A 12,528-nucleotide genomic window follows, 5' to 3' on the forward strand; every position below is an offset into this window, starting at 1 on the left:
GTCTGGCAGAAGTGAGGCCTGCCTGAATGTGGTTGGCAGGGGAATAATGTGGGTGTGATCATTTATAGTTTTAATTTGAACATTCCACATGGTGTGCTTGAGTGTGATATTGTTATGTTATAGAATTACATGCTCGTGAGTTTGGAATAAAAGATTTTATAGTAAAAAGGGGGCATTACATTGTGCCAGACTCTGTATATTTTTTTTGTAAAACCAAATAAAATTACATTTTCTGGTAGAAAGAGGAAAAACACACCCAATCAATTGGAAATAAGGGAATGTGTGTGTTGACCACATGCAGACACAGGGAAAACAGCACACTTTTTATAACACACTCTGCACATTTTTCTGGGCTTCGTTCCCTGTCTGTCCATGAAACCACAGACTTGACATTGCTCCTAGTGTAGCACAGCAAGTTTAAACTCTGTGTCCGGACGTTCAGCTGAGTGTGAGCCATGCACGGAGGTCTCCGTCACAAGTTGCTCGGGTGCACTCAGTCAATGCGTGGACTACTGAATATCATTAGACGTTCAACTTACTTCTTGGGTAACTTCATCTTTTTCACCTTTTCTTCGGCATGTTCATCTGATAGACCCACATGACATCCTAATGCCAACAAAGTCCTGGAAAACAAAACCAGAGATAAGCACAGTTCTGTCCTCATGTCCCACCCAACCCAACACCATGGCAGGTGCAAGTAAGGGACATCGGTCCATCCAAAAGCAGAGCACAAGTCTTGTGTGTGTGTGTGTGTGTGTTTAAAGAACACTTATTTACTTATAAATTATTTGCTTTTGAGTAATGAGTAAGATGTGGGAAACTGAAGTGGCCCCAGGAGAAGGTTACTGAAAGCTGCCCTCCAGTCCCTTCGCTCTAGCCTTTCCCCCGGAAGCCCCAGCAGCTCCTAGTTTGTCTGTGTCCTGCTCAAGTACGTGCATACACTGAGGGATCTGTGCGTGTGTGCGTGTGTGCGCAGGCTGTTTATTTTTCTTTTTGCACAATGGGTACATATGAGAGACAGCTCTCTGCAATCTGCTACCTTGACTTTATAAGGTAACTTTGAAATACTGTCCTTTCGTATAAAGCTGGTTTATTTTTCAACAGCTTGACATGCTCCGTTAGCTGGATGTGCTGAAATGTTTTACCCGGTTCTCTGCGGTCAGTCTGTTGCTGTTACAAACGATGCTGCCAGGAGCAGCCTCAGACACTAAGCGCACGCCCTGGACCCTTCACCTGCAGGATACATTCCCAGATGCAGAGCTACTGGAGCACAGGGCATGCACACTTTAAAGTTCAACTGGAAGTGGCAAAGCCAACAGAATGGAAATGACTTATGTCCCCACCAGCAGTGTGTGACATTGTCTTTTCCCACACCCTCCCCAAACAGTCACCAAACTGGTTGACCTGTGTCAATTAATAGGTTAAAAAGGTACCTCACCATAGTTTTCATTTGCATTTCTCTTAATATCTGTGCATTTGAGCACTTTTCTCATATGCTTAAGAGATATTTGTACTTTCTTTTTCCTGCAAACAAATTTTTGTTCACTTTTCTACTAGATTTAGTTTTCAAAATTGCTCTTCAAATGTCTGAGACATAAGTTGCAAATAGTTTTCTCCATTGCTTGTCTTTTTACAGTTTTGGGTGGGAACAATGGCAGCCTAGGCTAGGCTGGTACAACATGGTAACTGCTTACTCTTAACAAAACCAAAACACAAACCGGATAAAAGCATTGCTTCATCCATAATGTAAGTAGGTATTAGGACAACTGACCAATTTGAACAAATCCAGTTCCATAGGCCACCAAGGACAAACAGGAACATGTGAAATGTTACAGTCTTTCCAAAAATATTTTCTGATTCTTTCTATGTTCATATTTAAGATGACTTTCTTCCGTTTAATTCACACCAGCTCACTCTTTCCCCTGCAGTGGGGTGGCACCTTCAGGAGGGTGGATGGCCAAACTCCCCCACTGTGGCTCTTCTCCTTGGCTCCTCAGACCCACGGCCCCGGGAGCTCTCTGAACAGGAGATGCTGTGCTCCCTGCATCTGGGGAAGGAACAGATTCCCTCCCATTCGAGAGTCACAGCACCCAGCAGCAGAAATGAAACATTGTTTAATTACTTTAACTCAGTATCTCGTACATATATAACAATGGACCAATTTCCTTTTAATTTCCAGTCCATCATGGTCTGATTCTCTGACAAAATACAATGAAATTGTTAGAGAAAATTAATCTTCCAAAATGAATAGGCCTTCATTTTTAAATACAAGCCTACATTTTTTAAGTTATTAGGTTCAAAAGACATAAAGTTGCTCCCTTCAACTAGCATAACAGCTTCTAAACACCAGTTTTACCATCTTAGTTACGTCACTTCAAATCAGTAACAGTCTGTGACTGAGCAGGTCTCTGAGTGGCAGGCACTTCATCGAGTGGCCGAACGCCCAGGCCCTGCAGTGCGGTGAATGTCTAGAGACTGCTCCTCAGAAGGTGAGAATGCAGAGGGTCCAGACTCAGGACAGCCGGGCCTGGTCTCCCTCCCCACAGCCTGACCCAGGCCGCCTGTGCTTAGCGAAAGGCTCCAAGCGGGAGGGAAACAGCTCGGCAGCTGACAGAGGCAGCAGGGCAGCCTGAGTCCTTATGGGGGCAGGCAGGAGCAAATTCAGAAACTCACTTCAGGGTCTCGAGTGACATCTGTAGGTTGTAATTGCGTTCCTGCTCGGGCAGCTGGGAGAACTCCACCAGGCACGGGTGCTGCCTCTTGTTGTCGTCTCTGACCTGCAACAGGACGGAGGGCAGCATGGAAGAGTCCGGTCTCCAGGCCAGACGGGGTAGTGGCCACCCCAACACGTGTGCGAAGTGGAGGGGAAGCCCCAGGGGACACCCAGGTGCTCATGTGACCTCCAAGCACGGGTCATACTTGCCTCAGGGCTAAAACCAGGCATCACCTGGGCCCTACGGTTTGGCACAGCTCCTGGCCCTGCATCCACACCTGCTCTGCCCTGATGCCCACCCGCTGGCTCCCTGAGCACCTTCTGAAATTTCCTGAAATCGCACTCTCTCATTGAGGTTCATCCTGCCTACCCACCCTACTCTTGTTTTCTTGGTTCATAACCCTTACCACCTGCTAACAGACCAGGACTCGATCCTGGAGTATCTGATTATGGTCTGCTTCCCTGCACCAGACCGTGAGGCCAGAAGGCTGGGGATCTGGTCTGCCCTGTTCTTCCAAGCAGCCACAGCACTGCGAACACGCCGGGCACATGGCACACACTCAGCAAGTTCTGCACACTGACATGACGTCTACATCAAAAGGGCGTAGTAATAGCTCAGCTCGAATGTGTATTGATTTTTAAGTGTTTAGAGCCACACTGGTTCAGACCTCACTGATCAGCCTGGCTGTCCACTGTGAACACTTCACTGTCAACCCTTCCTTTCACCTGCAGATGCCCCTTCCCACAGTCACAAGTCACCCCACCACCACCTCAGCCACACTCTGATTAGCATGATGCAGGGTTTTCACATCAATCCTTGAACTGTCTATAAGAAATCAGACTAAATTAGGAGTGAATCCTGAGGAAGCCGCCTGCATCACTGCATTAGTAACCAGGCTTCCACCTTCTCAGAGACAGAGGGGGCATGGGCCTCACTGCTGTGTGGCACCGGGGTGACCTGCACAGGCTGCTAGGGAGCAAGCTACCCCCTGGGGATGATCACTGGTTCCATAAATGCCACAAAAAGTACACAAACACCACAAAAACTTTCTAAAGTCTTCAGGAGGCCCCAAGTTTAAAATGACACATTTATTCTTTTCTTCTGGTAACTATTACAAATGAACAGGATTTATAGAAAGGAAATGTTATATGCTTATTTAAATGTGTACCTCTGGAGATGGTGTCATGGGGTGTAGGTTTAACAGGGTGTTGACGGGGCAAGGCTGAGAGGCCCTGGGGTCCCCACAAGCCTAGCTGGGGGCTGCAAAAGCAGAAGCACAGGGTTGAGAGTTAGTCTGCATATCAGTAACAGCAAGGCTGGCTTCACAGCCTGTGTGGAACCAGGGACATGTGCATGACTTTGACCCAGGACTTAACTGGGTGAGGAGGCAGCTCCCCCTGGATACAGCACCTGCGTGAGAGCTTGGAGATGATTCACTCCATCCACACTGGCCTGGACTAACAGTGGCAGCCAAGACAGGCAGAAGAAACCAGACTACTGGCAGGTGTGGCCGCTTGCGGGAGGGGTTGGAAATGAGGTTACAGAGGAAGAGCTGCACCAGGATTTAAACCCAGGAGAGGCTTAACCACGAGTTTTTGGGAGTGGAGCGGGGGCTCTCTTGACCATGCAGCTTAGAAAGAAGCAGGAAAGCAGAATGTAGCAGCCATGCAGAGCTCTCTTGAGCTCGAGCTCTCTCTCTGCCACATGGTTTGAAAGGATGCAGAGGATTCCCCCGCCCACCGTGAGGATGTGGTTTTGGATTAAGAATGGGAGCCCAGCTGAGCTGCAGGGTTCTATTTCTTTCCTGAGATACGGTCCCCTGACTGGCCTGATTTGGCAAGGGGAGGCAGGACTGTATGTGTGTCTGTGGGTGTTTTAAAAGGACTTTGGGATTTAATGGTGACATTCTGCCATTACTCTGAACCTGTATAGCTTTTGAGTAAATAGTTACTTTCCTTTTTACCAAACTGTCATTGAGAGCCACAGTTCCTAACACAGCAGTGGCAGGCAAAGACAAACCATGGTATAAAAGACCCCAGGGGCAGGGGGGTTGCTTCTATAACAATGGAACCTAGGGTCACAAAATTTAACTCTGAATTCTGAACACAGATGTGCAAATGAACTGTCCCAGTCCTGAGATAGCCCACCCGCTGGAGTAGTTCCCACTCCCCATTCCCTACGTACTCTCTGGAGTCCCCCCCAAGAACCAGAGATCTGCCGGATTTCCTCCCTGTTTACCCTCAGCCCACACAGGAACTCCCAAACACCTGCCATCATGGCTCTCTTCCCCCAGGGCAGGTGCTCCCCACCTCTATCTCACCTGGGCCACCTTGCTCCCCTCCCTGAGCTCCCCTCCAGGCTCACTGTCCCCAAACCCACAGCCGAGCTCCTTTCCAATGCAGATGAAGCATGCCACCACACTCCCTCCATTCTTCAGTGCTCTTTACCCCCTACGGAATAAACCATGTCCTGCCCAAGCCCTTTGTCTACCTGGCCAGACCTCCCACCTGTGCCCTCTAGCACCACCTTCCTTGTCCTCTGGCCAAGCTACTGAGACGTCACCATAGTGCCCTGAACCCTAGACAGTCATACATGCAGGTGCTACTCCCTGGCTGCAAGTGAACTGATTGACTCATCCTGCAGGCCTCAGCAAAGATGCACCTCCTCCTGGAAGACTTCTCTGATTTCCCAAGAGAGACCTAAATATACCCTCTCCACTCTATCAGCACCTCTGTGGAGTACTCAGCCTGTGACTGTCTGCATGTCTATCACTCAACTAAACTGGAAACACCTAAAAGGCAAATGGACTCAAAGTGAGGCTCTTTTATTTTTGAGATTCCAGCACCAAGCCACAGCCAGGCAAACAGTAGGTATATAATCAGTGTTAAAGGACCAGGTGAATGCCAGCCATGATCTGCCACCATATCCCACGAACCAGAGCTCCTGTAGGACGCTCCTGTGAGGGAGGCCCAGAAACATTCAGAGGACAGACATCCTTTGCAAAAATAAAAGCAAAAACCAACATATTCAGCTCACTGCGGTTTAAATTACTGTGAAGTAAAACACACCTGAGTCCTTCAGTTTAAATGTTAAAGAATGCTTGGTATAAGCCTAAAAACAGGGCGCATCTGTGTTGAGAATCAGAGGCCTCTTCTCGGAAAGGAGTTTTCGGGAAGCCTGTGAGGACGCAGGACTCAGGGCAGCTAACTGTCAGATGAGAGAAGGGTGTGGACTCTCCTCACGTGTGCATCTGAGAAGCTCCCAACTTTGGGGTCTCCTGACAGGATTCCTGAGCTGGGCAGGGCAGGGGTACCAGGCTCACAGAGACCACAGCTGCTGCAGTCTGCCTCAGGCTAGGCAAGGGACAGTTGGGGATGGTGGTATCAAGGACAGCTCTGAGGAACTGCACGCCTTCCAGGATCAGAGACTAGGAGGCAGCCCTGAACACAGCCGCAGGAGGAGGTGTGCGCGGAACTGAATTCACTGATGAGCAGACACTGGCCCTTGCCAGGTGGCCGGTCAGTCAGCACACCATCCAGATACCGCAAGGGTGCGGGTTGGATCCCCAGTCAGGGCTTATACCAGAGTCACCCAATGAATGCACAAATAAGGGGAGCAACAAGTCGATGTTTCTCTCCCTCTCTCTCAAATCAATAAAAAGTCATTATAGGAGGTCATTATAAAAGAACAGACACTAAGGAGAACTTGTGTTGTCCTCATTTTTTGAAGGAACAAACTCAAGGCAGAGTTCAGCGCAGAGCGGCATCACTGAGGTGACCTGGGAGTGCCCACAGACAGCAGACGTCCCTGTGAGCCCAGGGCTTCCCGAGGGGTTTTGCTGGTTTGCAGGGAATCGTCCTGAGTCTTCCTCACCTGCAACCGTCTCTCCCTCATCATGACACGTGAGGCGGATTTTGTCCAAAATTCAAATTCCTTATCTTGGAACTCACAGTAAAATTTGTCCATGATCCTCTGGCCATTAATGATGTACACAGTTATAACATCTCTCTTTAGTCACTTTAACTGATGTTCAAATCTTTTAATTAGCATTTGTACATTTCCCCAACTTGTTTTTAAATATATTTTATTAATTATGCTGTTACAGTTGTCCCATTTTTCCTCCCCTTCATTCCCTCCACTCTGTACCACCGCCCCCCACCATCATTCACGCACCTTAATTCATGTCCATGGGTCCTACATATAAATTCTTTAGCTTCTCTACTTCCCATACTATTCTTACCCTCCCCTTGCCTATTTTGTACCTACCACTTATGCTCCTTATTCCCTGTACCCTACCCCCATTCTCCCCCCTCCCCTTCCCCACTGATAACCCTCCATGTGATCTCCATTTCTGTGATTCTGTCTCTGTTCTAGTTCTTTGCTTTTGTATTTGTTTTTTAGGTTTGGTTGTTGACAATTGTGAGTTTGTGGTCATTTTACTGTTCATATTTTTTATCTTCTTTTTCTTAGATAAGTCCCTCTAACATTTCATATAATAAGGGCTTGGTAATGATGAAGTCCTTTAACTTTACCTTATTTGGGAAGCACTTTATCTGCCCTTCCATTCTAAATGATAGCTTTGCTGGACAGAGTCATCTTGGATGTAGGTCCTTGCCTTTCATTACTTGGAATACTTCTTTCCAGCCCCTTCTTGCCTGTAAGGTCTCTTTTGAGAAACCAGCTGAGAGTCTTCTGGGAACTCCTTTGTAGGTGTCCCCTTTTCTCTTGCTGCTTTTAAGGTTATCCCATCTTCAATCTTGGGTAATATAATTATGATGTGCCTTGGTGTGTGCTTCCTTGTGTCCATCATTTTTGGGACTCTGAGCTTCCTGGACTTCCCAGAAGTCTATTTATTTTGCTAAATTAGGGAAGTTCTCCTTCATTATGTTTTCAAGTAAGTTTTCAATTTCTTGCTCTTCTTCTCCTTCTGGCACCCCTATAATTCGAATATTGGAATGTTTAAAGTTGTCCTGGAGGCTCCTAAGCCTCTCCTAATTTTTTTGAATTCTTGTTTCTTCATTCTGTTCCAGTTGAATGTTTATTTCTTCCTTCCACTCCAAACCATTGATTTGTGTCCCAGTTTCCTTCCCATCACTGTTGGCTCCCTGTACATTTTCCTTTATTTTACTTTCCATAGCCTTCACTTTTCACTCTATTTTTCGACCATACTCAATCATTTCTGTGAGCATCCTGATTACCAGTGTTTTGAACTGTGCATCTGATAGGGTGGCTAGCTCTTCATCACTTAACTGTATTTTTTCTGGAGCTTTGATCTGTTCTTTCATTTGGACCATATTTTTTTGTCTTGGTGCACCTGTTACATAGTAAGAGGCAGACCCTTAGGTATTCACCAGGGCAGGGCAACCCACGCTGGGGACGCTGTATGTACGGGAGGGGTCCAAGAGGGAACAATGCCACTTGCTCAGCTCTCAGCTGGTTTTCAGTCACTTCCCCCACTACCCACAAGCAAGTTGGGCCCTTCTGGTGCTGATTCCTGGGTGGGTGGTTTTGTGTATGTTCTATGATCCTGTGGGTCTCCCCAAGAACTCTCCTGTGAGGCTGGGGGTTTCTCCTGCTACCTCAACACCCACAGGTTTTTCCAATCAGAGGTTTTGAGGCTTTATTTCCCCATACTGGAACCTTGGGTTGCGGGGTTTGTCTTGCTCCCCAGTTTTTCCCTCGGTTTATCTGCACACAAATGTGGGACTGCCCCATTCCAGCAGCCGCTGCCTTGCAAAGCAGAAAACTAGGTACTTAATACATTTTTGCTGAATTGACAATTGTCTAAGCCACAGGTAGCAAACACAAGGCCCACAAGCCAAATCTGGCCCTCCACCTTGTTTTATCCGGCCTGGCACCTTGTTTCTACCCAGCAGCAGCGCCAAGCTCCTTGCCCCTCGTTAAGGAGTAGTTACATTTACATAGTCCTCAAATTACATTTGGCCCTTTGGAGGCAACTGCAAGGCTGATGTGGCCCCTTGTGAAAATGAGTTGACTGCCCTGGTCTGACCGTCACTGATTTAATAAAAGGATCCCGTTTTCGGGTCATGCCTCAGTAGGTCTCACAAAGCAAAGCAGTTTACACTTGAAGCAGGCAACCGAGGTCCCAGTCCTGGCCTGGCCTCCAACAGCACTGGGACTGCTGTCCAGCAGGTCCCAACTGCGAGAATTCGTAGCTGTGCCGTCGCCAGTAAAACTGATAAACAGCACTCAGCCCCAGGTGCCGCTGTGAAAATGCAACGTCACACCTATGAGAGTGAAAAGGCAGAGCTCCGAGCACCTGTGTCAACACACCTGCAGAGAATGGAGTCTCGTGCAGGGTTACTGCGGCGGTTATCACAAACGTCCTGCACGTGACACATAGGCAGCTGACTCCGACACAAGGATTGCACTCATTTCTTCATTCAAACATAACTCATGGTGTGACAAAAAGAAAGTACTGCCATAGTCCTGCAGAACACAGATGCCCTGGGATTAAACAGGAAGTTGCTTGGTTTTACTTAAGCTAAATTTTATTGACAAACTCTAAACTGAGTTTTGTTGTTTTTTTTTTTTATCCTCATTCTGCTTATTTATTTTAGAGAGAGGGAAAGGGGATGGGAGAGGGGGAGAGAGGGAGAGAGAAATATTGATTGGTTGCCTCTCACCCACACCCTGAACCCACAACCCAAGCATGTGTCATGCCTGGGAATCGAACCCCAGACCCTTTGATTTATGGGATGATGCTCCAACCAACTAAGCCACACCAGCCAGTGCTAAACTGAGCTCTTTAAAGTCAATCAGAAACACAAGGTGTCCTTCTTTCTCAGCCTGACGCCCTGTGAAGCCACCTGCAACCTCTGTTCATGGACACACGCTCTCCACATCATGGGGACTAAGAGAAGGCTCACCAGAGGGGCACATGAACTGACTTCTTTCCACATTCAGTCTTCACGTCCAACTTCACAGAGTTCTTCCTAAGCACCTCAGAGAGCAGTGTGCACTGCCTATGTTAACCTTAGTTTAAAACAGAACTTTCAGCATAAAGATGGAAAACTGTTCAACAGTCGAGGCAGCTGAGCCTCCTTCCGTGAACCTGCCAACCACAGGTTCATGGAAGGAGGTTCACAGGTTCATGTTCCCTCCCCAAAGAAAAACTGATCCAAACTGATGTGCATGAAAAAGTCAGTCCAGTACACTCACTCCACCACACAGCAGGAGGGGTGAGAAAAAGTCACTGGTACGCTTTCACAAGTTTGTGTTAACAGAATCTGAAAATAAATTTCAAAACTATGTACCGGGCCATACTGCCAGCCAAGTTCAATTTTGTTCATAACCCAGAGCTCATGGATATTCTCAGCCAGTTTTTCTCGGATCCTCTCCAGGTGGGGAGGCAACACGATCTAAAATTGAAGAAGAAAAAGAAAAAGAAACACATAAGAAAATAATACAATAAAACCTCGCTATTCATCTTCACTGCAATCAGACTAAACAGAACTTTCTCACACACCACTGAAATGTGATAACAGAAGTAGGTTCTAAACCTCCTAGTATAACCTGATTATTAAATATAACTAGTTAGCTAAACATTCTTTAGATAAATTTTGGAACCTTTCTTGCAGGGGCAGGTAGCAACTTAGGTTTCCAATTTATGGACCAAAGTTACGCAGAAGGAAAACAGCTTCAGCTTGGTGGGGACAGCCACCATCGAGGAAGAGGGGTGCCGCCCACCGGAGCATGCGTTATTTAAAGGGGAATCATGTGAAGTTCTCGCCCCAGCCCGGTCACATGCACGCACTGCACTGGAGGCCACTCGGCAGACAGACAGGATTCACTGGATCAGTGAGCCCATAAGCATCTGATCAGGTGACTTATGTGTCCTCTTAAGTCTGTTATTTTTAGTGGTTTCCAAACATGATCCTCAACGGGGAAAATTGTCTCATGTTCCCACTATAAAGAGGAAGTTTAATGACTTCTTGATAAGGAATGTGAAATGACTTTCGAGGTGAGGTGCTGGGTCCCCCACGACTAGCACCTCAACAAACAGAGCAGCAACTGCCCAGGATGCACATGGGGTGTGCAGATCCTGCAGGGAGCAGGCCCTCCTGCCACCTCTCCCCAGCGCAGCAGGGTTACCCAGGCATCAGGAAAACCTCAGTGTGCGACCCTGATGCCCAGTGGTCCGTCCCGGCCCACGTCCTCACTCCCGCCCGGACACTGCTGAACTTTGGCAGCACTGGTGTGTAGCCCACCACCTGCAGCAACACCACGCAAACTGAAGTTTAGCTACTAAAAAGGCTTCTGAGTTGTTCTAACACAATGTAAAAAGCCACTTGGAGAGACTAAAAAAGTATGATTCAAGGAGCTAAATGGGTGAATCCAAAAAGCTGAAGCCTTTGATGCCTGCTATGAATTCTACTTCAGACTTTAGAAAACAAGACCTTTAATCTTCAAAGACGAATGAACTCTGAATATCTAACCAACCCCCTTGAAGTTACTTCACCGTCAAAATGAAGCAATGTTTAATTCATTGTCAGTGAGGTGACTTTTCCCACATCAATAAAACAGAACGGCAGCTACAACGACTAACACTGCTTGGGTGTGTATCTGCAAAGTACCGTGCTAACAGGTTACTGTTAGCATCCCACTCAACAAGATGAGTAACTTCCTGTGTGTCCCCAGTAGGCACCTGACCCCAGGCATTTTGACTCTAAGCCCATGATCTCAATCCCTACCCAAGGTCAAGGTCAGTTAAGTCATTTAAAAAATGTAGGCATACATAGGTGGGAGAAATGAAAGCTCCACGTCCACCCTGTGTAGAAAGTACTCTCTAGAGTTCATATGTGTTCATTACCTGAGGCTATGGCTCATTACTGTTATAAAGGCAATATAGTGCCTTAGGACCACCCAAAAAATAGAACAGAACAGAAAGTAGGTAAATTGACACAGTAAAGCATTATTCTATGAAACTTATTTCCCTCACACACATCAACTGTATCACAGAAAAATGCACCACCCCGGGCTGCAGCTGAGCGTGGAAAGTGCTCGCACACAGGAAATCAGGACAGCACCTGGCTGGTGTCCACGGGGACCGGCGTGAAGGCGGCCTGAGTCAGTGGCACCGTGGGGCCCAGGAGGTCCCGGGTGTAAGTTCTTTCTTGCTTGTACTCGCGGCTGTGCTCCACCTTCAACTTCTCCTTCGGCAGAACAGCTTCATAGCAAGGAGCATAGCCAGGTGGAGGGAGGAACTTAAATTCTCCATGCCTGCCCCCAAGCAGGAAGCGCACCCTGAAAAGGACACAGTCGGTGTCAGTTCTGTCTCGGGCTGCACAGAGGATTCGTCATCTACAAGGCACAAGGAACTAAGTGTGAGCACACGTTAACTCAATCAGGAGCCACATGTTTTTCCTCTGAGAACCATCATCACGTCAGCCCCTTCCAGTCCAAGAGCCTCTAATGATAAAAGGCAAAACAGGCCCACGAGAGAAAGCCCGGCTGAATTATGGTCAAGCAAACACCCATCAGCACCGGGCGCTAATGAAAGCACAGGCATCACACACAGTCCCAGGGGAACGCAACTCCTGGCCACAGGCCTTGGCCATTTAACATCTCAAGATGCCCAAACGTCAACAGAGAAAGAGCAGACCTGCTCTAAGTCTCTGCACACATCAGGGCTGGGTGAGGTCACCTCCCAGGGTCCCGCTGCCCAGTGACACATTCAAGGGACTCAAATGACATTTCCTTTTGCTGAAGAAAAAAGGTAACCTTACTTCTTAAAACAACAAAAAACTTACTGATATCTTTTATATATCATACTCATTTAATAAAAATAATC

At 47.4% G+C, this 12,528-nt stretch overlaps 1 protein-coding gene across 1 annotated transcript in view; it reads right to left on the minus strand.

Moving 5' to 3' along the window:
- The window catches only part of RYR2 (ryanodine receptor 2), a 533,272-nt gene that overhangs the window by 220,072 nt on the left and 300,672 nt on the right, over positions 1–12,528 (minus strand). Inside the window, 4 exon segments of the mRNA XM_036016051.1 lie at positions 540–623; positions 2,674–2,777; positions 9,992–10,096; positions 11,765–11,981. Coding sequence (XP_035871944.1) covers positions 540–623; positions 2,674–2,777; positions 9,992–10,096; positions 11,765–11,981 — 510 coding nt within the window.

This window comes from Phyllostomus discolor, chromosome 15 (assembly GCF_004126475.2).
Source record: "Phyllostomus discolor isolate MPI-MPIP mPhyDis1 chromosome 15, mPhyDis1.pri.v3, whole genome shotgun sequence".
Taxonomy (NCBI): domain Eukaryota; kingdom Metazoa; phylum Chordata; class Mammalia; order Chiroptera; family Phyllostomidae; genus Phyllostomus; species Phyllostomus discolor.